The sequence below is a fragment of the Fusarium solani genome (genome assembly GCF_023522795.1).
Source record: "Fusarium solani strain SB1 chromosome Unknown bctg00000011, whole genome shotgun sequence".
In the NCBI taxonomy this organism is placed as follows: domain Eukaryota; kingdom Fungi; phylum Ascomycota; class Sordariomycetes; order Hypocreales; family Nectriaceae; genus Fusarium; species Fusarium solani.
Window position 1 is genome coordinate 529,652 of NW_027072149.1, and position 26,100 is coordinate 555,751.

Here is a 26,100-nt window from a genome sequence, read left to right on the forward strand (position 1 = left end):
AGAGTTCAATTGACGCGGCCATTGTGGAGGGCACGCCATGTATCTTCAAAAGCGGAATGCATCATAGTTATTTGTACGGGCTACCTTCTCATGGCGAGTATTCATATCCCATGATGCCCGAAATCGAGCTCCTGGGAGCCTCATATTGATGACCATTATCCATGTATATTAATATTCTTCAGTGCGTTGGACCGGTAGGATAAATGGGAGGCAGAACTGATGGTGCGGGGGATCGAGAAAGAGGGTGGGTGCTGGGTGACGACCAGCTTCGATTGGTGCTCACCAGAGTCGAGGGAGGGGGGTTATGATATGATGATGATGGCGGGCTATGCCTGGGTCGGCGATGGTCTCGTAGCATACGTGAGGGTGAGAGCGTGTGACCGGTGTTTGGGGAGGAGTGAATGCAAGGGGAAGCGATAAGATGAGGGTACTTTGCTAAGGGAGCGGGCGAGATGAATCAAGGCGACACACAGACGACGAGGGAGATATAGAATATAATGGCGTCTGCGGGTTTTTGTGTGGGTTTGATGTGCATCTAAATTCAAGAGGGAGGGGTGATGATGCATACGCATTGGGAAGTGAAGGCTGTGCTGGCATTAAACATGCTGCTATATGCCGGGACAAGCAGCTGTTGTCAGGCGAGTGGAAGAAGTTGGGATTAAGTGGACTAGACAGGCTGGGTAGAAACAGGTATGGACACCAGCCACGAGATCATGGTTTGTGTAGTTTATATTTCTATTGTACACGTTAAATCAAAAACAGATGACAATAGACGGACAGGGAGCGCAGGGTAACAGCAGATAAATGTTCAGATTCAGACAGGCCAATCTTCAACGGACCAAGGAACAATGACCTCTGCAATGGTGGTGAAGAGTATTGGGCCTAGGGATGTATTCTCTCATCTTACGACAACCGCAAGCACGATGTTGGTTCACAGTGGGAGCTCCGACATTGGCGGTGCTGCGACTGTCGCTGCTGCAGCGCACCGGGGTGCAGTCTACCCATCAACGACGCGTGCCTCGACTATGGCAGGCATGGCTGGAGTAGACCCATCGATATCTGTATCATGACGCTCAGCGAACTGGAGAGGCTTGATAGATAAGTCGCGGCAGAGCCCAGAGGACAAGCAGACGTCGCGTGGCAGCACAATAAGGTTGTGGGTGCACCTGGAGGAGAAAGCGTAGCAATTCAGGCCAACTCCGGCCTGATATGAGTATGGCTCTAGGAAGGGGGCTCAGGCGATAGATAAGGACGATGTCATCGGCGTCGGGAACGGAAGCACCATTAGGTAGCTAATATCTGTATAGATCTAAGCAGGAAGGAGTGGTCGAGGGGTGGGCAGCTGGCGTGGTCGATCTTGGAGCATGTATGCTAGCTCAGCCTGCTCACAAGGCGCTAAGGCTGCACCTGCGGTTTTCTATGTCGAAGACTCGTGTCTATACCGGCCGCTTTTATGGGCGATGTTGTTATTATCGTCGTGGTCGTGGTCGTGAGGCCGCCTCTCCTGTGAGGCCGCCTGCCGAGGGGCGGCAAGGTGATTATCTGGCCGGCGCTCAGTGCCATTGCCGTCGCGGCGAGGTGTTATCGAGGGTGAGGGTTGCGGGTGCGGATTCTGAAGCATTATCGCGTTGAGGGGGCGGGAGATTATGGCTGGATGGATGCGATGCCAGCAGGCGCGATGAGATACGGAGGCTTTACACCTGTAGCCTTTGTAGACACCGGAAGTTGAAAGAGCTGCGATGACTGATCTCTCTGGGGACTCCCCGAAGGAAGGCTATTAAGCAGCAAAGTGCCTCGCAAGCGCTAGCGAACAAGCCCACCGTGCCAGACAAGCGTGGTGCCAGGCGAAGGGTCTGCCGAGGAGGGATGTGCTTTTAACATATCCTATGGGGACGGCCACACTGGTCACGCAGGTCTCTGACGATGTGACAAGTCGCCGGGCGGCAGGGCAGCTGTGGCAAAAGTGGTAGCTGAAAAGCACGAGGGAAAAAAAGCTCGCGGGCATCGTGAAATGAGACGTTGGGGACGGGAACGTGGGGGAGGGCCCTAGATAAGTATCTTTTGCGCGCTGGCATGCATGGATGGCGAGCCTGGACGACTCGTTAGCAGCAGCAAGGCCCGCCTGGAGCGGCGTCAGACATTCTCGAGGCAGTGCCAGTGAACCATGCAAGCGGCCCATGCCTTCTAGACCCTTGACGAGGAGCGCATTGCTGCCCGAGGGGATAACGCCTCTGCGGCTATGTGGCGGAGAGAGGTTGCAGGAGAAACCGAGGCCTCAAGGATGTATCGTCGGATGGGCAGGCAGAAGGCTCGAGACGGTCCCCTGCATGGGACGAAAAAAATGTTGGGGAAAACAAACGGCGAAAACAGAGATGGGCGATTAAAGAGGCAAGTGCCTCTGCGGAAGAGAGGGACAACGGAGGCTAAAGGTGCGAGTTAATGTGCGTGTTTGGCGGTGAAGGTTAATAAGAGTGCTCGCCGCGGTGCTGCCGCTCGCAAAGGCACAAGTACATACTGGCAAACACCATTGAGCAACCCTGCAGCACTCTTGCTTTGAATCTGCTTGCCTGAATATCCTACAGAAGCCTCTCCATCGGTGCGGCATAGGTGACAGCCAGCGCCGGGCCTTCCCCCTTCCTAGCAGTGATCATGCCGGCGATACGACCATGTAGGATCCGCTTAGCCCACATGAAGGATGTCGACGGCGGTCTAGTCAACCCTGTCTAGTGTTTCTGGGACCGAGGCTCTGAGGGTGCCCTTGGCGGAGGAGCCACCACAAGCTCCGACGATGGGTGGCTGCCGATATGCGCGAGCTGCTTCGTGTGACGCTGTGGCTTCTCGCGCGGGATGGCCACACACCACGGCGTGACGCTGGAGCGGGCGATCCATAAGTCGCGAGCAGGATGGCCGTCGTCGTAATGGTCTTGGCTCTTCGAGGCCGGGCAGCTGCATCACGATGACGGGCGAAATAGTGCTATGGCCAGCTTGGGCGGCCCGGCGTTAGTAGGGAGGCTCCTTGTGAGGCGATGACCACGTACGTGTGCGGCGAGAAACTGGGTCTTGGAGATACTGCTTTGAGCGTGGTGCCGATGGACCTATACTGGATCTGGAGTGGGAGTGGAGAGAAAATAGAGGGAGCTGCGGTGCGCTGCGTTTCTTATCGTAGAAACCTGGTTGGGTATGCTCTTGCTGTTTATTGTTTCGAGTCTGGTCTGGGTATGTCTGGGTTTAGGTCGGGGGCCCTTTCCTTTTTCTGGATGCGGGCTGTGGAGGGCGTGGGTGGCGCGGACGGGAAAGAAGCGAGGCCAGGCGAGGCAAGTGTAAGTGCGCGCGCGATGAAACCAAGTGAGAGAGCAGGGGAGGGGGGTTCCCGACGACGACGGCGGGAACCTATCTATGCCGTCTGGCCATCACCGCGAAGCTTAGCCGAGAAGCAGCAAGAAACCTTGAATGCGTGGGCCGGAAACTGTCAAGCTCGGCAGAGTGGATGTCCAAGGCTCGGCTGATAGTGCGGGACCCTGCGTGCCGTGGTGGATGGCTGGCCGTTGAGGGATCGAGTTGGTCGCATCGTCTAATATCGCTGGCGAGGAGCAGAGTCCAATCCTCGACATGTAGGTAATAGTAGGCAGGTCTGCAAGCCTGTCTCTGTGTGCTCCTTCCGGGGGTAGGTAGCAAGCACCTCTCTTAACCACAGGCCGCGTACTAGAAGAAGGATATCTGTCACGCTTTGTGTCTGGTAGAGCTTGGAAAGTACCCCCAAGTGCCCGGGGTGCATCATGGCTGCTAGCCATTCCATATACTCCTCATGGGAAATACGGTGGCGGTTCGGGTTTTGGCGATCAAGCTAACGTGATGGCATAGAGGTCGCTCAACTGGGCATGGAATCAAACGTCAGGTTAGCGATGTCCCGCCGGTCTTGCTTACACACTTGCCATCTTCCTTAGCATACGCAGAGCTAGCTTTAGAAGTAGGACTTGTCAAACGGGGGATAGGGCTGTGCCCAGGGCCTATGACTTGATGCAGGTCCTCGCGGAGGGTGGCGACGATCCGCTGTGCCGTCTGCAGGTTGCTCTCGCCAATGGCTGATGATATCTTGGCCATCAATGACTCCACGAGTTTGGAATGCTGCTTGGCGGGCCGGCGTACATGGAGTGGCACAGGCCTAGGTAGTCGTGGTAGCCGTGTTCGCCGCCGTCGCTGCTTTATTATAACAGCACAGGGCATGCAAACTCAAGCTTGACTCCGAAGAAGAGAGACGGGGGCATATGTATGTTCTCTTTCCGGGTTCCCTTAGTCGGCCTTTCACCGACGGCGGCGTGTTGGGGGCGTCGCTTGCCAACTGAAGGCCAAGAGGGGCCGGGAAACGTGAGGGATATGTTAACCATGGCTCGCAAGGGTTTGCATGGACGAACGGGAGGAGATGATCGATATGCGGCGGGCATCCGGGTATGGTTGGACAGGTAGGCAGCTGCTCACGAGTGAGGACCGGTTGTCTTGTCTTTCGCCGCATGTGGGAAGGCGATGTAGCGTGGATCATGAGGGCATAGGTCGCCTGAGATGGGGTGAGCTAGTAGATGCAAGCAAGGGAGAAACGAAGCTCTAATGATTGAGTTGCCAGAGAAAGGCGCATGTAGAGCGGGCGAGAGGAGCCATATATAGGTGGGCTGATCGCGCCTGGCAGGCTGACTCCTTTGGACTGTGCGAGATGTTGACGTTGGTACCTGGTCCTGCATCTGTTGTTATCCACGCCGTCGTCCCCTTACCAGTCTCTTCTGCCTCTATCCGTGGCCCTCGAACAAGGTTGCAGAAATCGCCTTGCTACGACGGCTTATCACAGGCATATGGCATGCTGCGCCCTGGGTCCTGATTAGTGAGCGTGGCTGTGACCTGGCTCGCAGTAGCATCCTCATCCTCACACTTTCCAGAGATGATCGATATTTCTGCGACTGAAACTTCACTCGCCTCGCCGTTCGTGTCTCAGTGCGGGAAGATCGCGATGGTATGTGTGTGGTAGGCGTTGTTGCCACAGAACTCAAACAACTCGCCTGCAAGAAATGGGGGTAGTGTATGCAGAGGGATGGGGCCCTGCACAGCTCTCCCCTTTTCACCATCGCCTCCAAGCGTTGATACGGATCGGTAGGTAGCAGGGCCGCGACGACGTAGGCGCTCGCTTCATAACCTTCTCCGCTGCGCTGGCGTATAGTGTTAAGCATCGTCGATAGAGTATAGGCATGCGGAGAATCGAGAAAAAAGAACAGAGAAACAGAGAGAGGGGGGACAGAGGCGCGCGCGCAACGTGCAGGCTACTAACCATCCATCGAGCAATGTCTCATCAGATGACAGTGCCATCATGCGACGATGCCTGGCCATGACACGTGCCTGCACAAGCCATGTACCCACGCAGGAAGAGTATGGGCCCCGCCCCCACCAGCACGCCGCAGACCACCACGCGTGCGAAAAATGTCGGATGTGACTGTTGAATTGGCTACCTTATAGTTCGTGAGGGTTCCAATACGAATCCTCCTGCGACGCTGCCACTTCAGGAGAGGGCGGGGGGCGCATGAGGCCTTGCGAGCTCAACAAATTGGGCCTCAGTCGACAGAGACTACGCCATTCTTCTACAAGACCTTGATGCTGACAGCAAGCTGCCATCCTAGGCGAGGCAAAGCTGCTTCTTATTGGTTTTAGTGGGCTGGCAAGGATCAATAATAGCCCGTCGTGTGAATGTCACACATTTTGCTACCAACATATCCCCCAGAGTGTCAAAAGAAGCCATTTCCGTGATCAACATATCCGTGTGCATGGCAAGTCCTCATGGCCCTAATAAGCCCCAAAAATCCCCTATTCCCATGCCCCAAATCCAGTATTCACTCGTGTATCGATCGATCGTGTGCCTCGGGCGGCGGCGGGTCTCGACGGCGATGGTATCTGTCAACTGCTTGTCATTAGTTATCTATCTCATCATGAGGCAAGTCTCACTTACATTTAACGAGCCTGAAGCATCTGGACACGGCGACGAAGTCGGTCGAGCTCTTTCGGGCCGCCCTGTGTATCAGTGCGAGAACTGATGTCAGATAAGTCAAAGGCGGTCTCAAACATGATGCCTTCTAACTTCTTGACTCTTGAGACTGTCATGTAGGTAAGGCCAGCGGTGAAATCCTTGTTGGAGATGTCTGCGACCACTTGGTCGAGTTTGGTGCCCTGGGTCTTGTGGGCAGTGATGGCGTACGAAATCACAAGAGGAAACTGCTTCCGGGTACAAAGATGAGTGCCATGGATGTATTCCCGCGTAGATCGGAAGATAGGAATGATCCCGGCCATTTCGGGCTCATCGTCGAAATACTCGGGACCTGTGTATCCCTCGAAGCGGACCATGATAACCTCAGGAGCCATACGGCGTGGGTTGACACCGCCAAGCTCAGCACGACGGTCTTCCCAGGCGATATCTTCAACAATGCCCATTGCACCATTGACAAGGCCAACAGCGGTTCAGATATTCTCAGTCAGCATCACTCGGGCACCGGTGCAAAGAGGCAGAGTTTTGAGGAGGTTGCCGGCGGCCTGAGATTCGACATCATTCCCAAATTGGTTTCCGTGGGAGGCGTGGATTAAGATGACTGCTTGTCGTAGGCGTTCCATGTGGTCCCTGTTGAAGTCCCGAACCTGCTGGTTAGTAGGATAGATGCGTACTGCATCGTGGAAGGTAGCAATTTCGTCATCAGTCAGCTTAGACTGGACACGGGAACAGAGAAGTTGCCAATGATCAGGAATTGGTTTCCCACTTCTGAGTCCCTGTAGAGCATTACGGAAAGGTGCCTGATCGCTACCTTGTTGGCGTACCACCTGCTGGAGTTGAACAGTTGAGTCGAACTCGTAGTAGGCATTGCGGCCAGCAAGCTTCAGCTCGTTTTGCAGAATACCGGTGAAATAGAGAGGCTTTTCGAAGACCGGGGGAAGTTGGTAAAAGTTTCCAAGCAACAATATACTTCGACCGCCGAAATACTTATGTTGTTCCATTGGGAAGATTTGACGGAGTCTCTGGTCAATGTAGTGAAAGGTCCGGAGCCCAACCATACTCTTCTCGTCAAGGGTGGTGTGCTTGACGTTGGCCATTCGTGCCTGTATGCTGCCTAGCTCATTGTCTGAAAGCTCCTTCAGTGAACTAATCTGCTTCGAAACGGGGAGGTGTAGCAAAGAATGCAATGTCGTGCCATTGATTGCATTGGCGGCAATGTCTGTGGGGCCGCTCTCACAACGCAATCGGCTGACCGAGCATTGAGAGCGGTAGAAAGAGCATGGATAAGGTATGACTTTCCAGTGCCTCCTTGGCCGTCGACTTGGGCAAGGAGAGGTTGGGGGTGTAGTTGATTCGGATCGATCGTGGCATCTGAGTGGTTGACAAAGAGGTCATACACGAGGCGTTGCTCCTCGTTGAGAGTATCGGGGTCAACTAGGTCAGTAGCAATATTGGTCTGAGAGTGGTGTTGTCGGAGGTTCTTCCAATACTCACGCTTCTGAACGCATAGTTCAGGGAACTTGCCGATATAGCTATCCCAATCGTAAGCGTGATCCAGAGGACGGTTTCCGAGGAGCTCCATGTCTTCAGTATCGAGCTGATCTTGAGGTAATAGACCAGCAAGTTCTTGCCATGCTTCTTGCGGGACCTCGTCTTCCTCATCGGGATCTTCCTCAAATTCCTCCTCAAGGATATCTTCACCAATGATGCCAAAGTAGTCATTGGGGTGAGCCCCGGCGTGAACGAACCTGCAGTGTAGATAGGCATCGACAAAGGTCTCAAAGGTTTCGCCCTCCACCGTTAGAAGCTCATCAAAGTCGTTGTGGGGGTGGTGAAGCATCAGCTTGACTCGTGCATGATCTTCGTGCTCAGAACTCGGGCTATACCGAGGGAAGTAGTTGAGAATACGATCAGGGGCCTGGGGGAATTCTCGCCAACTCTGAGGCCGGCCAGAGAAGTCAATGCGGGTGAGGAAAAAGAAATAACTGCAGTCCTTTAAGCCATCTGGGCGGCCCAAGTACTTTTGGTAGGTATTCTTTGCCGTAACAACAGAATCCTCGCCATCGGCAGGAACAAAGTCAGCTTTCCAATGTTGATTTGAATGACGACAGTCGACATTCTGGACGACACGGGTGCCTTGCTGTAGGTCCAGGTTGAGCAGCAAATGATTGATCTCCTGAGCTGGCCAATCTCTCTCGGTGATCAGTATGTTCATGAACTTGGCAACGAAGCCCACGATGCCTCGGTTGGAGTTGACACGAGGTAGAATGGCTTTGGCGATGTCCTTGTAACTCTCGGACTTCTTCTCAGCTTTGCCCACATACTTGACCACGTAGTTGATGACAGCAGAAGAGCTTGTGCAAGGAGATACATCAATGTTCGCCAGCCAGGATATGATGATCGTCCGGTTGAAGTTGTTGAGTTGAGTATCGTTGCGCGCACCGTCGTATACGGGATAGTTGGGGTTGAGGTTCCGTGAGAGGATAGGATGAGTATGCGTCTCTCGAGGGAAATGAAACCTGCAGGAAGTCTCAGCAGATAACTGGCCATTGTTCAACCGCTTTCGTCGCTGGCAGTAGGTCGCTGTACACATATGGCGTTGTACACGGTTGACAACTGCGCCAAGGTCCTTGAAGGTGGGATTCGGGATGATAGTGATCAGTGGGTTATCCTCACGAACCTGACCAGCCTGATCGCGGTCAGGGTTCCAGGCGCTGACATGGTTCCACCAGAAGCGTAGAAGCTCCTAGTGTGAGCTCTGGGATCCCCGTATCGACTCAAGGCAAGGTGCGCCCTTGACCCAATAGAGACCATGGCAGTGCCCACTCCCCCGTGCTTGCCACTCCATGCGGTACCAGTAATCAGTAATCCCGAATTTGGGGATCAAGACATGCTTCAGAAAGGCATTGAAGCAAGCAAAGAAGTGGTACGCGGCGATGTGCGGGTTCTCTCTGAGGTTTGATCTGGCGATTACAACCTCCCGACGGTTATCACCTGCTAACCACTCGTCATAGTGAGGCATGACGCGAGCGAAGGAATCCCAGTGCAAGTCTGCCAGCGAGAAGGTAAGAAATACGCCTGGACAGCCCAGACCGTGAACATATGCCTCCAGTTGGTAACGACGGCCTCCCCGGTACGGACAGGTCCCGCGTAGACTACCTGAGTAGCGAACAACTAAGTTAAGCAGGGCCTTGGCCTCTAGGGTGTTCGAGTTGAATGCTTGCCGTAGCTGGTCGACGTCCGCTGGTTGACGATGTCCATCCTTCTTGATGAAGAATGTGCTTCTCTGGTTGATCTGTTGTCTCATCAAGGTGTTGAAGGGTACGTAAGGGAAACGCGGGTGTCTTGCGAAGCGGCCGTCATGATACTTCATCAGTGTCTCAGTATACTCTGCGTACTGTACGCCTCGCTGTCGCGGCTCAACGAAGTCAGCCTCGCCCCTAGGGAACAGGGTGGGGGGCGCAGGGGGCGCAGGGGGTTGGGATCGGTTGAATTGGTTCAGTGGTGTGCTCCAAACGGCAGGCATTTCGAGGCATGGCTCGTCAGCTGGCTCGAGTGGAACGCTGGGTTGATCAGGGCGTCCCTGGAGACGGTTGCGCAAGAAGGTTAGATCTCGCTCCTTGGCGACGAAGTTAGGAATGGCGGCAGCATCCCAGTCATCGGGGTCAGGAAGGGCGTCATCCTCGATAAAGTCATCGATCTCCTCAGGATCAATGAGTTCCGTGATCAGCTGGTCAGAAACATCACCATCCTGCGGCAATTGACTAAGATGGACCTCGTCCATAACAATATTCCGGTATCCTGGGTGGTTGATGCGTAGTAACTCAAGCCAGGTGCGAACGTGCTGCTGTCGAACACGGTATTGGTTCCGGAATTGACGAATCATGTGTGGCTGATTTGTATGGTTGCTAGGACGAAGAATGATGATATCGAGATCCTGGGGAAGCAATGGCAACTGTCGATACACCTGATCAACATCCTTGAGGAAGTTGATGACGTGTCTCTTGGACTTGTACTGTTGACCCCGATAGGTCATGACTTGTACGTGAACATGAACGCGAGCAATTAGCATCTCTTCTACCTGCGTCAACTCAGGCAAGTCCTCAGGGACCTCGCCAGGATCGAGGTTGTTGTCTCTTGACCAAAAGAAAGGCTAGCCTTCTTGACGTTGGTTTCGTGTAGGACGGCTGCTGGTTGAAATAACGTCGCGTCGGTGGCAAGACTGGCATATGCCATTGCGAAGGGTAAGGCCAAACCACTTGATCTTGCATCGTGGACAGTGCACCATGGTGCCATTATCCATTGCAGCCCGCCAGTTAGCGATAAGCTGGCGATCTCGATCATTCAGACATGGCTGACCTAAGTCACCTTCAACGAAAGGCGGGTCAGGTATGAAGGCTGGGGATGGCACCGGCAGTGGTTGTGACGAGGCTGACTGCCCACGAGTCTGCACAGGGCGTCGACGACCATTGTTGAGGCGTGAACTGACGCTTGTAGTCGAGAGACTGAGGTCTGAGTCAGCTACAGACGAGGTCGGGGCGACTGACTCGCCATCATCATCTTGGTTAAGCTCGCGATGGCAAGAGCGACAGTACACTCTTTGTTCACCACTAGAGCCCTGGAATTCACGTCGGAAAAAGACACGGAGGCAGGAAAGACACGCTTGCTCCTCGCCATCTTCATCGCGGCCAGGATCGGGGCAATAGATGCAGGTGTTAGAGCCTTGGTAATGACACCGACGCGGACGACGAATACCGCAGGTATCACAGGTGAAAGAATCGTCTTCCTCGTGGCGACCACGGTTGCCAGACCCAGAGGCAAGGGCGCCGGAGCCAGACGCGAGGCCACCATAGCTGGAGGTAGTGGGAGAGTCGTGATGGTCCACCAACTGGGAAAGGGAGGGTGCTGGGCTAGGTTCTTCACCAGAACGGCGCTGTACACGATGCTCACGTTGGATAGTAGCCTAGCAAGGTTAGTCGTCACGTAAATCATCACCATCGGGCATTACAAATTGCCTGCTGGGCTCTGGCTTCAGCCTCGGCAGGAGTATCCTGGGACCACTGTCCACGAGGGAAGAACTCTATTCCATGGCTTGTACGCTCAATGAAGTTGCTGAGGATGCGGCGGCTAGATGTCTCATCGTAGGGGCGTATAGCGAGAGGGCGACCAGGAGGCAGGGGACGAGGGAGAATAAGCCGGGCACGTTGGGTCTCTGAAGCCTAAACATTGCTAACGATGCGTTTATGGGATGACGACGACGCGGTAGAAGCTGGAGACTAAGAGCGTTGCTGGGTCGCAGCTCGTAGCTGAACTTGTTAATATCGTCATATGTGTTCTCAGCCGAAATCATACCGGTGCATTCATTTGCTCCCGACAGGCAAGACATCTCTTGACGAGCTTGTTCTTGTGCTTGAGGTGGACAAAGTGAGCGAGAGACTTTATCTGCCCGCAACGATCACATTCCTGAACGTCAGGTGGGAGGTCTGGATCAGTGGCATCAGACAGAGGTCGATCTCTATCAGGAGGCCGCGGAGGTGGAGGACCCGGTGGTCCTGCGGCGGCGGTCGCCATGCTACACTCGACGATTGGTAGGCCAGTCATGTTCTCTGTGAGGACTCGGATGGCTAGCTAGAAGTCAGTAGTGAGAGCTCAATGATCCCCCTACTCTCGAGCCCTACCATCGCAGGAGGAACGCTTTATCACGTCATAACCACGACTCGACGCACACGCAGTGGGCCGAGGGTCGAGGACAGAGGGCGAATTATGACCCCCTAGGTTACTGGGCGGTTCAAGGGATCAAGAGCTCTCTCACGAGGGTAAAGAAGGCACGTACTTACCTTGGTGGCAGATCTCAATCTTGGTCGGGCGTAGGAGAAGTCGAAGGAAGGTTCTGAGGGGAGGGGGGGTTCTGACGGTGTAGAGTCGATAGAAATGACTATTTATAACGTTAAATGTCAATTATAGACAGGGAAAGGCGATGTGAGGATGCAAATGCACGGCAAATGCGCTCCAACGCGTGCGGAAGAGAGGTTGAAGAAGGAAGAGCAAGAGACGGTTGGAGGGGCAGGTGGAGGGGCAGCTGTGCGCCCGAGCACATGACTTTTGCACTTTGCCGGACCAACCAATCAAAATACAGGATAGTGGGGAATCGAACTCGAGCCCCCACAAATGCCCCGCTTTTTGGATCGCTCCACGACCTCAACACCAAGAGATCATGCATCATGATCAATTGTCAGCCTCATTGTCGCTCACGCCTTAGAAAACCAAGTTAGCAACGTCAAAAGTACCAAAAAAGGGCCTGCTCCTTCCCTCTTTACTTCGTCTTTATCGCTTTGCCAGCGGAACCTCAAGTTGGAATTCTTGGGGCTCCTGGACTGGTCTTATTGAACGGCCGAAGCCCACGAAGACAGAATTAAAGACAGAGGGAGATCACAGCAGGCTGTAAACAGATTATCCGCTAGAATAACACGAACACTCAGCTGGGCCCTGAATTGAAATAACGGGTGCCCAATCCGTTACGCCAAATCAGCGTGCAAGTGTCATCTCTTGGATGCTAGCTGCTCAATTATCTCGGTATGTATCGTGTTGCTGAGGCTATTCCTGTTGCTCGTGATGCCCCTTGTGAGGCTGATTATGCCCCTTGTGGTGTAGTTGATGTTGATGCCACTGATGCCGCTGATACCGCTGATGATGGTGTTATTCTTGGTGTTGAGGTTGCTGCTGCTGTTGCTGTTTATCTCAATGTAGCTTTTGATGCTCTTTCTATTGCTTATCATGATCATCACGATCTCGGCCTTGGTGTTGTGGGAGTCGTTTCAACGCCAGTGCTCACGACTTTCATGATTCTTGATTCTGGCTCTCTGCTTGCTATTCTTGCTCTTTTTCTTCCGTTCTTAAGAGTCACTGCCACTTCTTATTATCATCTTGTTCCCGATTTTTGGTAGTTCTTCGATATTCATTGAGGGAATTGGTTATTTGCCTCTGGCGGCTCTTCGAGAACCCTTCCGGCGGACTCTCCGAGGGCCCTTCCGGGGGACTATAAGAGAAAACCATGCCCTTTAAAATATCCTCTTATCTCTCTTTTATAGATTATAAACTCTCTTATCTTATATTCTATCACGACCTAACAAGGCATACATCACATACCAAGGAAGGCCCCACTATTTCCTACTAACTAAGACGCAATCACCCACGGAGGTAAAGTAATCACGGTAATCACTTTATAATCACCTATGATTACTTATATAATTACTTTAATTAATACTCCCAGGACGGTAATTCCTGCTTAGGTACATCACGATATTTCGAGCTCAACGGCATCGAGAAGCCCGACGGCTGGCAAAGTCAGGCAGATTAATCGCTTTTCCGAGCCCAGTACATATTAACATATCCTTATGAACGGAGAAAACATGAGACGGCGGGCAGCGTTGAGATTCATGGATATTTGATTCAGTGTCTGGCGTGTATGGATACGACAAAGGGTGTATACGATCTAGAGCTGGGACCGGGACCACCAGGCGTGGGCGACGTCGCCTCTGCATAGAAATTAATAAGCTAAAAACGTGGTCTGAAAAGGAAGAGGGAACTGTTTTATGTATTCTAGAGCGGTTATTCCTTTCGTCACGGTGTTCGTTTTGCGACATTCCGTAGGAGCGATGCTGGGCCAAGTAAAGAGTATATGAATTGTTTTTGCTCCCTATCTTTGTTAATATCTCCAAACAGTCCGTCGGCTAGAACATCAAGTAATGCATTGAAATCATTTCTTTCCTTTTCTTTCTCCTTCTTCTCTAGGCACTTCTCACACTTGTCTGAACCGATGTTGCTGTCGTATGAGTAGACCTTGTTCTCGCAGGGTTTCTTCTGCTTGGCCAGCTCGCACGTTACATCGATTAGGTCGAATTTTACTAGGTTTCTGCATGTCTTTTTGAGTAAAGACGGAATGATTGTTGTCGGTTTTTTTCGTGGTCCGGGGATGCCATTCTCGAGCAGATGGACTAGGACGAGGTGTTTTAGGTTTAGATCCCAGTGGAATGAAGTGAGAGTCAATTTATACCTCTGAGCGTCTGGGATATCCCACCATCGAAGTGATTAGTTGCACCTTTCTAGACAGGTAGGGCAGTGAATAATGTTGTGATGCTCTTCTCATTCTTCTCAAAGGTCTCTTCGTCGGTGACATAAGGTTTTGATAATGAGGCTGTCAATGCTACCGGTAGGGGTGTGATTATATGGATAGGCATATGGGCAAGTGCCCGCGATCGGAAACCTAGTGCTCACGTTGACCTGGTGATAGCTCGTTCAAAGATACAGAGAAATGTCGAAGCACCTGTGATGAGAAGAGCAGTTACTAAACTGTAGACAATAAAGATACCAGTGATTATTCAGATATTCTCTGTTCTGGTCAGTGTGACGTGGTGTCAAGTAGGTGTTCAGATGGAAAGAACTGATTGCTGGTGAGGAAATGTTTGAACAATCTCACCAGCACACCTGATTGTTCAACTTGAATGCTCCAAATCATCTCAAACATGAAAACTTGAATAAAAGGAGACAAACGAAGGAACTATAAATAACCAAGATCCTTCTTCCGGGCTCAAGTCTCAGACTCAATCTAAACCTTGTCGTAATCTGCAACGACTTCGACCATCGCGACCAAGGCGTCAACTCAGGTACTCTATCACGACACCCTCTCCAACGTGACTCCTAAACGGCAAAGATGTGCACCACCACTTTCGTCAAGTGGCACTGCTCACTGTGCGACTACCTCATAGGCTTCGACCAGAACGAAGAAATTTGCGAGCATGTGATGGACAGGGAGCCAGAGAAGTGCTGGAAAGAAATCAAGTCCGAGAAGCAAAATGCTATTCTACCGTGCGAGGAGTGTCAGGAGAAGCTTACACAGGAGCAAAAGAGGAAGTATGTCAAGGAGTAAGTATGTCCGTTGTTTTACAGTATTGGGTATTAATGCGGACATTTATTGATAACCGTGTTATTTGTTATGATCACTGATAGCTTATTGTAGAGACGCCATTGATCCCAATAAAAGAATCAAGGTTGAGCTGTGTTAGGACTAGTACCTATATAGGCGAGCAACGAGCACCCTTGCATTTTTTTCTAATGGAACATATTTGATGCTGCTGTGTGTCTCTTCGTGTGTTCTTTGATCCTGTGTATGACGGATACATAATTGAAAAAGAAGAATATGTACTCCGGAATCATCATTTCTAACTCTCTGTATCGACCAACAAAAGAACCACCACATCATTCACCTTGGCATCGGAATCTAGAGCTGGAATCGGCGGTATCGGGGGATAGACCTGGACTCCGTGTCCCTCTTGGCTGCGTTCTTCTTGGCCCAGTATTCCTTCAGAGCCTCCTCCACTGCATCGACATCTCCATAAGGATTAGCACGCGCCATACTCTCGACAGTTTCCACAATAGCCTCGTCTGAGAAGGGCCCTGTTCTTTCCTTGACGTCAGCGAGCTCATAGGACTTGGCACGCCACTCTTTCTGCATGGGGTCCAGGAATTGCGTGCTATTGTAGCCAAAGTCATCGAGCGACGTGACGTTGAAGGCAGCCATCATGTCACTGTCTTCATGAATCAAGTTGTGGCAATGAAACATGTACAATCCGTCAAAGGGGGCGTAGACAGCGGCAACGCGGACGGTTTCACCCTTGCCCAGCCACACGACGTCCTTGAGTCCAGCGCTCTCATAGGGCATGCCCCCCCGCCTGCCTTCGCGGTCAAGAACCAAGAAGTCGACGAGATGGACGTGGATAGGATGGGTCCAGCCTCCAGAGCTGTTCTCGAGCTCCCAGATCTCGACAGTGCCGCGGGGGACCTTGGCCAGAACACGGTTGGCAGCATCGGCAAACCCAACGCCGTTGATGCGCCACTCGCCATTGGTGCGGTGGAAGCGGAAATGATGGTTGATCTCGTTGGTTTCCGGCCTGGCGAACGAGATATCCCTGAGCTTTTCGGGCACTGTCGAGTTGTCCTCAACAGTGTCGGAGCTCACGATGAAACGCATGACCTTGTCTGTGTTCTCATAGTCGTCATCCGTGCCAATGCCGCCGACTTTTTCGAGATTCCGCAACTCGAGTGTCTGGCCGGCATACTTGGAAAAGTCGAAAACAATCTCATAGCGTTCAGCCATGGATACGTACTGCATTAGCGGTCGATTAGTATTCGGAAGCTTCAAATTTTGAGTGGCTGGCTTACAATGTCTGAGGCTTGGACAGGCTTGCTCAAGAGTCCAGTATCGGATCCGATGACTTGGAAGCCAAGCCGGGAATTGAGTGCATTTGAATTGACAAAGTACAATGCAAATGAACGAGAGATGGCGGCGTTCAAGAAACGGAACCGGTACTTGCGTGGCTCAACCTTCAGAGAAGGCCACGGCTGACCATTGACTTCAATGACGTCTCCCCAAAGGCTGTCCTTTTCGCCGGCTGTGGAGAAGACCGAACCATCCTCGTTGTACTGTTTTGAGCTCAGGATCAATGGAATGTCGTAGACACCATATCCAGAGGGCAAGCCCAGCGACTCTTCAGCCGGATCGGTGAGGATGTAGGCTCCAGCTTGGCCCATGTACGCATTCTCAGCAGTCTAGTGCAATGTATAAACATTATTGTCTCAGAGGGTCGAGAATGTGCAGTTTGATCAACTCACTAGATGCATGGCATGGTCATGATACCATTGGAGACGGGCAGACTGTCCATTAGGATAATAATAGTCCTTGTACTCTCCTGGTTGTGTGATATCCTCGGCCCACCCGTCGAAGGGAGCTCGGGAGTAAGAGCCGTGCAGGTGGACTGAGTTTTCATGTGCAGCATTGTTGATGAAGCGTACGATAGACTCAGTGCCCTTGGGGACCATGATGGTAGGTCCAGGCGCCATACCGTCATAGCCAGTGAAGGTGGCATCCCGGAGGTTCGGGTACACAGACTTGGTGAATGATCGAATCTCGATTTCAAAGTACCAGATGTCTTTCCCAGTCACGGGGTTCTTGATGATCCTGATGATCTATGAGCTTCTGTCGGTATTACTAATAGGGGTGATCTTACTTCAAGGGCTTCTTGACGGGCGGGATTGGGAGAGCGTTCCGATAGATGAGAGGGTACAGGGGGCTTTCATCGCTCTTCATGAGGTGAACAACATCGTTGGGATCATCTTCAACGACTGCTTCCAGAGCGGCTGATTCCTCGGGTGGGAGATCATAGGTCCATTTCTGGGCTGCACATAACTCACTAAGGCTGTTCAAAGCCAGGCTATGGAGAAGGAAGCGGGTAAGCTCCATGATGAACGAAGTTGCTAAACCAAACGCTTGTGTAAATTTGGAAAGAACGGGGAGAGGGCTGAACGAGGGTGACTGGTGTCTGTAACGACAGATGCTTCCAGTTCAGCTCGAGAAGGCTTCTTCGCTCTAGGGGCTCACAGATTTATAGAAATCTAGGCGATGGAGTTTGAGTGAGCTCAAAAGCATAAGCTATTTCCCCTTGAGCCATATACCAACGGAATCAGATCATGCAACAGTTCAGCAACGAAGGGCCCTTGCCGAATTACCGTAGTCCTACATCCACCCATCAATCATCATGATCAAGACGCCTACTGATGCGACATTTCGGAGAAGGAGCACGACTCAGGCATAGAGGGATGCAACAAGCAATACAACGACCCACTCTAGGTGATGGGTCCTTCTAGGGCCGGCGAAGCATCTCAGGAGGACATGGTCATGAGGTCGGCGGGAAGCGCGGACAGAAGGAGAGAGGATGAAAGGCATGCTAAGGTCCACGAAGACTGCAACGATAACGGCGATACGCAGATGTCTCAAGATCGAGTACAACCGCTCATGTCGTAGGCAAGAGCTAATTGGGGTTAATTATTGATGCAGGTTGAAAGGGAAAGAGGAAATAGGGGTGGTGAGCGGGTCGCCAAAGGCTAACTCAAGCTATTGCAACGCTGCCGCCGGGAGGTCAGTCCTTGGATTGGCGCTCTCGATGCACGTGTACACCGGCCATGGGGTTTATCAGTTGGGGCTTCTCAACAGGGGTAGGAGGATGCAAGGAACAACAACTGGAGCAATAGTTGAGGACAAACTGCCAAGATTCTGAAGCTCGAAGCTCGGCAATTGTGGCGTCTGAGCAGTTCAAGTTGATACGTCGATTTGGCATTCGTTAATTCTCTTATACGATAGAGATCCAACAAGCTATTGTTTCGCTTGAGAGGAAGAGACATTCCAGTCCTCCTTGTCTCCTCCTGTCTTCTCTGTGATATTGGCTCCCCCCCGATACGTGTTGTCTCACAAAATCCCAACCCCCTTCTCCTTTACCACTTGTTTCCTTTTTCTTCCTTCGGTTACGATATAATCAGATGCAGTTGAGACAAGACAGCCACTCAAACAGTGACGTAGTACTGGTCCCGGTGTAGGGTTTGAGGACAGGGGCAAGTGCCGAAAACATTGCGGCTGGGCGGGTATCTGCCCGTTCCAGCCAGGCGGCCGGGGATCGTCACGGGTTTCCCCTCAGCTCGCTTAGCGCCTATCGATGAGAAATCTTCTGCGAGCGGTTCAAGGACGACCGGGGTCCCCTGAAAACCTGGGACTGGAGACGAGTGATAAACCTCCCCCTGAACGATAAATAGAAACCTGGGGTTACAGTCCGTGCCAAGGAATACCTGATGAGGACCTTGACTATGATAGGCCTGGTTTTTTTCACCAGTGACACAAGCCCTCAGCGCAGGACCGTGCCTCTGCTCCATACGGTTTTTGTCCCGAGTCATGCAGTTTGGGAATGCATCTTGGCTGCGCCTAGCGCGGGATGGCCGGCAGGGCTCGTAAGAAGTGATTTGCTATACGGCAGAAACAACTACAGCATGTCACAGTTGCATGCAGTTTATCCAATTTGAACGAGGCAACTGCGCTACAGTGTTGGACATGATCCTTGATACTGTTGGGCATTTGCGGATCGGTTGCTCTGATCTATGCTTTCAGGGTATGAGCGAGAGAAACAGAACAATGCCACACATGTGGGGGCACTTGTTGCACTTTAAAACCAAGCTTAAAACCAAGCTTCCCCGAACTTCTCACATAGCAAGTGGAGCCTGCAAGAGTCATGAACCGCAGCAAGGGGCTACGGAGATAATACCCGCTCTTCTAGATGGACGGTCGTGCTCCTGATGGAGCTCGTTTCTCGCATCCTAGAGTTATGACTCGGGGAGCGGTTCCAAAGTTTCCTGCTGCATATTTCGACCAGGGCTTACCTGGTGATACCACCCAACGGTGTTCCAGTCGTTTAGAAGCTGGAGAACTGGTGGAGGCTCTCCTACAACTCAATTTAACGTCATACCCCTCCCTCTCTTTACCTTTATGTGTTTGCAAGAGCTTCAGGGATCAAAATCCAGGGGTCTTATTGGTCGATTGGACTGGGGGGGTGTTGTCTCCCCAAGTCAGCCCATGACAGTCACGGCGGCCAAGAGTCTCATCGGTACGGTGGTGATGAAAGCCCCGTGGCCGGTTGCCTCTTTTCCATAATTCGCCTTTGAGACAGCATAGAAATCAGCCTCATAGGCTATCCGCGCCGGCCGAGTCTCTCCTCGTGATAGCTGACTGTGTTGTTGAAAGGCACGGTGCACCTCGACCCCCTACACTGCTCTACTTGGGATAACCCTGTCGGTCAAATTCTCCCCTTACTCCCCTACATGATAATTGTTCGCCGCCAAAACAAAGTATGCCCAAACTATAGTTGAGCGCTTAATCCCGCAGATACCGCCAATGTTGCAGTCCATAAGGAACCAGGCTGCATGAACAGCACCTGAACTAGCACCCAATAAGTAAGTGTCCGGATTCCGCGGCAGTGTCTTCTGACTTCCCCGAGTGACCTGTCATCATTCAGCCTGTAGACGGTTCACCGACATGCAGGCTGCATGCACTCGACTCGGCGCGAACTTGTGGTCAACTTTCTCCATACTATGAAAGCACGGTATAGGGGCACCTACTGGGAATGATTCTATCATATGATCGATTGCTAAGCATCACAAAACACAACTGGGATCTCGAACCGAGCCGCGAAGGGTCGACGGAACGACGTTTGAAGAAACTACCGCCGGTCCTGGGCCACGGACGCACTGCTATCGCAATCACGCATGGTTGACCGATGGCCTTGCAAAGGACAGCATATGGCAGCTTTTCAATGGCCTTTCTCTTTCACTTATCATGTAAATGATAAAAGGCACTCCATCCCTAACAGTTCTCACTTCTCCTCACCACCTCCCTTCACTCCTTTGAAGTCAAATCCCAACCACACTCGTTCTCAATCCTCACCCTATCCAATCCTTAACAACACTTTACACCACTCTTTTAAACATGGAGTTGCTCTCCTTTTTCGTATTTCTTGTTTTTGGTGGCCACTTCTTTGGTCTGCCCTTCTTTGCCTCTGCCCAAGACGCTCCTGTCTTTATCCAAGGTGGATTCGAAGATGCTACAGTGGATGATGAATCACTCTATAACACCGGCGGGACTATCAAAGTCAATGGCTTTGACATGGTAGTTCCCAAGAATGTTTTGGTCCAGTTCCCTGCTGCCTGGGTCCCTTGGAAGGACTTCGTGACTAGCAAGGCAGACTTTGCTGGCTTCGAGACTTTGGTGAGCAGAATCTTCTTGGCTTTATTGGCGTTTTGATATGCTCACTCTTGCCCTCTACCAGGTCCTCGGAAACACCATCAACGGTGTTCATCACGTTGCCCAAGTTATCATTTATGAGTTCTTCGAGGGTCTTGCTAGTGGCTTCATTGAGTCACTCGACTACGCAGACGGAAGTATCAAAATTCAGAACGGTCCTACCGTCCGTATCAGCGACCCCAACGGTGTCTTTTCTGTCGGCTATGATGGAGCTCCGTTCATGACGGCGGACGACCAGAGCCCCAGCATCTCGTCCTTCTCTGGATTTCCCATGTGCATCCCACGCAACGACACTGACCCTCTTTGCCCTCTCAGTAACAGGCCTTTCAAGGGACCTGGAACCTTGTACGTATAATGCCCCTCCTCTTGTGATAACTTCAAGTACTGAAAAAGATTTAAGCACTGCTCCTGATCCCCTTGTAATGGCACCCTTCCAGGCAGGAGATTTTATCACCTTTACTGGCTTCCGTAAAGGCAACCAGGTTATTGCCTTTAGCATTGTTGCGCAAAACGTTCAGATTCAGACCCTGGGAGATATTGTATATGTTCGGATGGAGCTCGGCCTTCTGGGCATTGATAACCCCAATCCTAACGCTGAATTCGCGGACTCGAGGGTACGTACTAATATTTCTTGCTCTCGCACCCCCCTTGATAGAAACATGAGAGTATGTCCGCTGACTTATTAATAGTTCATCGGGTTCACTTCCAATAATAGAGCAACCGTTGCCTTGTACGCCATGGATGTCGACCCTTGTACTGGGGATGTGACAGACCGTATCATCGCCACGATGGGATTGCGTGGAGGCCGCAACGAACAGAACAAGTTCGAGTACCGGAATGATATCTTGCATTCTTACACCAGAGAGTACAAGGTCGTTGCCGAGATCAACGGCGTTGAGAAGACACGCATGACCAAGAATGGTATCCTCAGTGGCACGTATGTGCAGCCTGTCAATGTCTGGGTCCAGGCTGAGCAGAACATCCCTGGCACGCCACCAGTTCCCCACGACTTCTCTGAGATGGCTTTCCTTACCAAGGGTGTTGGCCGCGATGAGGACGGTAACGTTTGGGGTCCTCTTGACCCATTCCCCCAGACAGGTGTCTTTATTGAAGCACCTAACTGCCCGACGGATGGCTCAGCATCAAGTACGTACAAACATGAAAGCAAGTTGCTGTTCTAGATGTCGAGAGACTGACACAAATGATGAGGATAGGTAATTTGGCTCGACGCGGATCTGTGGGCCTTTGGTACAGCCGCGCCAAGACTCAAGCAGTCGGCGACGCGGAGAACAAGGGAACTACTGACGGATTTCTTGAGATTGCTCCTTCCGAGGGAGGCAACCAGACGGACAAGCGTGTTAAGCGAGAGTTTTGAATGATTGTCACTCGATATGTTACGAGTATTCTTTGTATGCACATATAAGCTTCACTTCAACTGTTATGTATTAATTGAGTTATGTATTAATTGACGGCATCCTTTTGCAAGGTCTAGCGGTTAAGATGAAGCAGCGTCTCCCCCAGGAGTGTCAAAAGGTTTGTACTAGTAGAGTGGTTGAAGGATAAGCATCGTAGTCTGGGCTGGCCCGCTTGCGAGGCCATGTTCAGCATTTTTATCGCAACGGGTGCGGATAAGGATGCGAGTGACAATTGGAGCAGAACCCTCCCAAACAGAGTGTCGAGGAAGGGCGGCAGTAATGCGACCGACTTTGGCAGGTTCTTGGTGCGTCAAGGAGTACGAGTAGGTATAAGGGATAAAGATGGTCAGACAGCAGAAGATTATGCTCGGGGGTCTGGGCTGACGGACCTTGCAGATTGTTTGCGCGAGGCGATGGAGCGCAACAGAGATGAACCGACCAGTCACGGGGAGAGTGAGGGAGAGGGAGAGTGGCTGCGAGCAACGGTGACTTGTTTAGGGGAAGCTGAATACCTGGAACTCCATAAGGAGAGTGCCGGCAGTCTAGACTCTTGACAGGCAACGGCTACCCAGGACGCTTGGCGGGAAAACGGTAGACAATTGCACTATTCGTGGAGCTTGGCGTTAGAATGAAACAAATCATTGGTCACTCACTTGGTTGCTTTGTTAAGGCAGCGCCACACATGGACTATTCGACACTATCGCCAAACCACCCAATGCCGACTCAGAAGCATGTCAGCACTTGCCAGCAGCTCAATTAAACCGCCAAACCACCGTATGCCTTCTCCGTGTAGGGCAGAGTATCCCTTAAGAGTCGGCGCTGTGCCAGAGAAGCCGTTTCGAACCAGTTCTGTATCCCACCCACGTCACTCTTTGCACAATGGTTTCTCAAAAGTTTCTTTTCGCGCTGGCGGTTTTGTCTTTGTTTTCGGGGTCCGAGGCTGGTGTTTGTTACCCGAGCGGTTCGACTTCTTCAATCACGACTCAAACAGCTTCGTCTACGACGGCAGAGTCGAGCACAAGTGCCACGACTACTGACAGCACAACCACCGTTGAGGCTTCCTCTTCGGCGACAGAGACAAGTTTTACAACGATTTCCACTACTTTCTCCACCACTTTCTCCACTACATTCTGGACTACGGCATCGACTACAGCCTCGACCGAGAGCATCTCGGTTTCCACGACCACCACCTCCGCCGAGCCCGAGGAGACTGTTTACCTTCGGAACGGAGACTTTGATGATAGCTACGACGTGTCGCCCTGGTACTCGGCCCTAGATGCGGCCACTATCCTCATGGGCGTCGTCTCAGACGTGTCCCATGAAGGCGGCCACTCTCTACGCCTCAAGTTCGACAGCCGCCCGCTTTACTTCCTCGTCAACCCCCTAAACCCCAAGGCCCTCGTTGCTGAGCAAGACTACGAGATCTCAGTCTGGGCCCGCTTCGGCAAGGAAGTCGACGACAATGGCGAGGGCTGCACGCAACTCTTCCTCTGGTGCCTGCACAACGACTGGGACTTCGCTGAGAATGGAGGCAATGGACAGTTGTTGGCATCGGCTGACTCGGTCAATGACTTCGCTCAGGTCAAGGCCACTTGCCGTTGGTCTCAGGCGCAGCTGGACAAGAATCCTCTTTTGATGCTCAGGTGGACATGCTCCAAGACGCTGGCCTGGGTGGACTCTGTCACCATCGAGAAGGCGGGTCAGTAAGAAAAGCGAAGCTCTGGCAACGGCCAAACACTGGAAAGCCTTGGTATCTCACAGCAGCCCCCCGCTGATGAACTAATTCTTTTATCTATCTTTCTTCCACCTCAGACACACTGTACATGCTCCACGCTGTTAACAATCATTTTGTCCGATGCTCGATAGAATGTCACATATCCATATCTACCAAACTCGCGCTTGGCGATCAATACTCATAGCTTCTTGACTTCTTCTCAATTGAAGCAAATGCACGTGATCTGTGACGAAATGCTGTCATGAGAATCCTCAGTCCCCAGCCACGGAGTAAGCATCAAGCCTTCAATGGGGCACTGGAATCAGAAACAATGAGGTTCAACGCAGAAATTGACTGACCGACAAATTTCGACTACTGCAGAACCGGAGAACGAGAAGACAAGGACGGTCTGAACTCGCCCAGATGTGAAGAAATGTATTGACGACGGCTACCTCCTACACTTACGTGTTGTTAATTCTATGCTTTGCTGACTTTTGATCTCCCCTCCTATTGAAGCAAACTACTTTGATTCCTCCTCTGGCTTGCGGCCGTAGAGGTAGCGCACCATGAAGTAGCTATGAATCCTGCGGTTGCGGATGGCGTTGCGAATGCTCATGAGGAAAACTTGGTACTCGTCATCGGGCCACTGGAGGACATGCTTCCATAGCATGAGAGTGTATCCTGTGGGTACAGTCAGCATGAATAAAGAGTCAGCCAGACAGCAATTGCTTACCCTCAAGGTCGTTCTCCAGCGTGAGCCTGACAAACCGGCCAATCTCTGCTAGCTTGGGGTCTTTGGGCCAGTCGCCTACAGGAATCTGAGGTATTATTGTTAGATGACTGAACATGTCACGGCACCTTGGGCACTCACCTTGTACTCAACCATCTTGATATCCTGGAAGCCAGCCTCCTCGATACCATTCTTTTGCAAATCGTGCACGAAGAATGGTAGCCCCAAGGCCTTACCGCCCTCCTCATACATCTTCTTTCCTAGCCTCAGCACATCCTGCCTCTCGGAGGTTCCATCGTCGCTGCGGAATTCGACATCAGCCTCGGCCGACTGAATCCATCCGCCGGGTGCACAGCATCGGTAGGCTTCCTTGAACAAAGCAGTCCAGTCCCTAATGGCGCCAAAGAGGTAACGGATATGGATAAAGTCAAAGGTGTTATCCTTCCAGGTCCAGGTTTCACTGGCATCATCGATTTCGAAGCGCACATTTGGGGGAACCCACTTGGGCTGGCAGGGAGATAGATCAGTGCCTGTTACTTCGGCACCGGGATACTGGTCGGCAAAATCACTATGGCTTATCAGCACGACGATATCCACCAAGGCGTGTAGCGATCGTACATTGCCCAAATACCTATGAGAGGGTCAGCGAGGTGTCAGGGTTGAGGATAAATGACCTTACCGCTTCCTGTGCCAACATCAAGAACGCGCTACAACAAACTCACGTCAACTCATATTCCCCACAATTTGGATACATTAATCAGCACCTGGACATCATCCTTAATTGGAGCAAGAAATAGCTTGCCGTCCAAGAGGATCATCAAGTAGTGGTGGCTACGACAGTCAGTAAACGTCAATTGAACGGGGAGTCAATCGTACGTGATATCCACCGACTCAAGCTGCCGCTCATCGTTGGGGAACGAATACTCTGTGTCAAACTTGTCGCTGTGAAAAGTGCGACCTTGAATCTGACGATACTCGAGAATGCTGGCAGACACTGACGCAGTCGAGCTCTCTCTAGCGTCTCACATTAAAAGCATGTCTCACCCCCTCGGGGCACTCACACATCCGATCCAAGAGACGAATCGCCATCGTCAAAGACGTCGCCCTAGTTCAAAAGATCAGCCGCATGCATGAGGCATTAAGGACCAGTCAAAAAGCACCTCGACGTCATCAGCAGGAACAATCTGAGGCTGGACGAGCGGAGAAACCGTAGCAGGTGGTGTGCGCTCCCCAGCAGGCGACTTGGATGCGGCACGCAGATCAGACATGGCGAGCTGTATACAAAGTTCGATACTGATTGACGAGATGCGAGAGGACAACAAAGAAGCGTGTGGAGATTGGGGGAGTGAGGGGAATAGCGCGCGCTCGAGCCGTGGCCCCATTAATCACGGGGAATTTTCGACGCGGAGGTAGCATCGGGAGCTTCGGCCCGTGTTGACGCGAGTCAGGGGGAGTATCCAATAGGAAGCTGTGAGTGCTGTGACGGTCGGTCAGAGGGAAGACGCTGAGGCCAAGTAATTATCAAGTTTAAAGGAGAACATGAAGCTATTC

The 26,100-nt window shown here is 51.9% G+C and overlaps 9 protein-coding genes across 9 annotated transcripts; 4 read left to right on the plus strand and 5 right to left on the minus strand.

The window, feature by feature from the left end:
• Positions 1-997: 997 nt before the first annotated feature.
• MRS44_015206 (uncharacterized protein) lies at positions 998-1,621 on the minus strand (the record flags this gene model as incomplete). Its single annotated transcript, XM_065619110.1, has 2 exons — positions 998-1,166; positions 1,443-1,621. The coding sequence occupies 2 exons, from the start codon at positions 1,619-1,621 to the stop codon at positions 998-1,000; spliced, it is 348 nt and encodes a 115-aa protein (XP_065475182.1).
• A 4,364-nt stretch (positions 1,622-5,985) lies between these two features.
• Positions 5,986-6,462, minus strand: MRS44_015207 (uncharacterized protein; the record flags this gene model as incomplete). The annotated part of the gene is made up of 1 exon (XM_065619111.1): positions 5,986-6,462. The coding sequence occupies one exon, from the start codon at positions 6,460-6,462 to the stop codon at positions 5,986-5,988; it is 477 nt and encodes a 158-aa protein (XP_065475183.1).
• Positions 6,463-6,489: 27 nt separating this feature from the next.
• On the minus strand, positions 6,490-11,697 carry MRS44_015208 (uncharacterized protein; the record flags this gene model as incomplete). The annotated part of the gene is made up of 6 exons (XM_065619112.1): positions 6,490-7,119; positions 7,254-8,730; positions 8,872-10,150; positions 10,376-10,979; positions 11,369-11,644; positions 11,695-11,697. The coding sequence occupies 6 exons, from the start codon at positions 11,695-11,697 to the stop codon at positions 6,490-6,492; spliced, it is 4,269 nt and encodes a 1,422-aa protein (XP_065475184.1).
• Positions 11,698-12,591: 894 nt separating this feature from the next.
• Positions 12,592-12,960, plus strand: MRS44_015209 (uncharacterized protein; the record flags this gene model as incomplete). The annotated part of the gene is made up of 1 exon (XM_065619113.1): positions 12,592-12,960. One exon carries the CDS (start codon positions 12,592-12,594, stop codon positions 12,958-12,960), a length of 369 nt encoding a protein of 122 aa, XP_065475185.1.
• A 1,766-nt stretch (positions 12,961-14,726) lies between these two features.
• On the plus strand, positions 14,727-15,078 carry MRS44_015210 (uncharacterized protein; the record flags this gene model as incomplete). Its single annotated transcript, XM_065619114.1, has 2 exons — positions 14,727-14,938; positions 15,033-15,078. The coding sequence occupies 2 exons, from the start codon at positions 14,727-14,729 to the stop codon at positions 15,076-15,078; spliced, it is 258 nt and encodes an 85-aa protein (XP_065475186.1).
• Positions 15,079-15,293: 215 nt separating this feature from the next.
• On the minus strand, positions 15,294-17,312 carry MRS44_015211 (uncharacterized protein; the record flags this gene model as incomplete). The annotated part of the gene is made up of 4 exons (XM_046279001.2): positions 15,294-16,178; positions 16,235-16,621; positions 16,685-17,030; positions 17,080-17,312. 4 exons carry the CDS (start codon positions 17,310-17,312, stop codon positions 15,294-15,296), a joined length of 1,851 nt encoding a protein of 616 aa, XP_046126143.2.
• A 3,063-nt stretch (positions 17,313-20,375) lies between these two features.
• MRS44_015212 (uncharacterized protein) lies at positions 20,376-22,065 on the plus strand (the record flags this gene model as incomplete). The annotated part of the gene is made up of 5 exons (XM_065619115.1): positions 20,376-20,654; positions 20,716-21,035; positions 21,091-21,304; positions 21,380-21,836; positions 21,905-22,065. 5 exons carry the CDS (start codon positions 20,376-20,378, stop codon positions 22,063-22,065), a joined length of 1,431 nt encoding a protein of 476 aa, XP_065475187.1.
• Positions 22,066-22,984: 919 nt separating this feature from the next.
• Positions 22,985-23,812, plus strand: MRS44_015213 (uncharacterized protein; the record flags this gene model as incomplete). The annotated part of the gene is made up of 1 exon (XM_046281652.2): positions 22,985-23,812. One exon carries the CDS (start codon positions 22,985-22,987, stop codon positions 23,810-23,812), a length of 828 nt encoding a protein of 275 aa, XP_046126145.2.
• A 527-nt stretch (positions 23,813-24,339) lies between these two features.
• Positions 24,340-25,817, minus strand: MRS44_015214 (uncharacterized protein; the record flags this gene model as incomplete). The annotated part of the gene is made up of 9 exons (XM_065619116.1): positions 24,340-24,500; positions 24,553-24,637; positions 24,691-25,117; positions 25,168-25,180; positions 25,229-25,256; positions 25,302-25,380; positions 25,426-25,563; positions 25,611-25,654; positions 25,710-25,817. 9 exons carry the CDS (start codon positions 25,815-25,817, stop codon positions 24,340-24,342), a joined length of 1,083 nt encoding a protein of 360 aa, XP_065475188.1.
• Between the last annotated feature and the right edge of the window lie 283 nt (positions 25,818-26,100).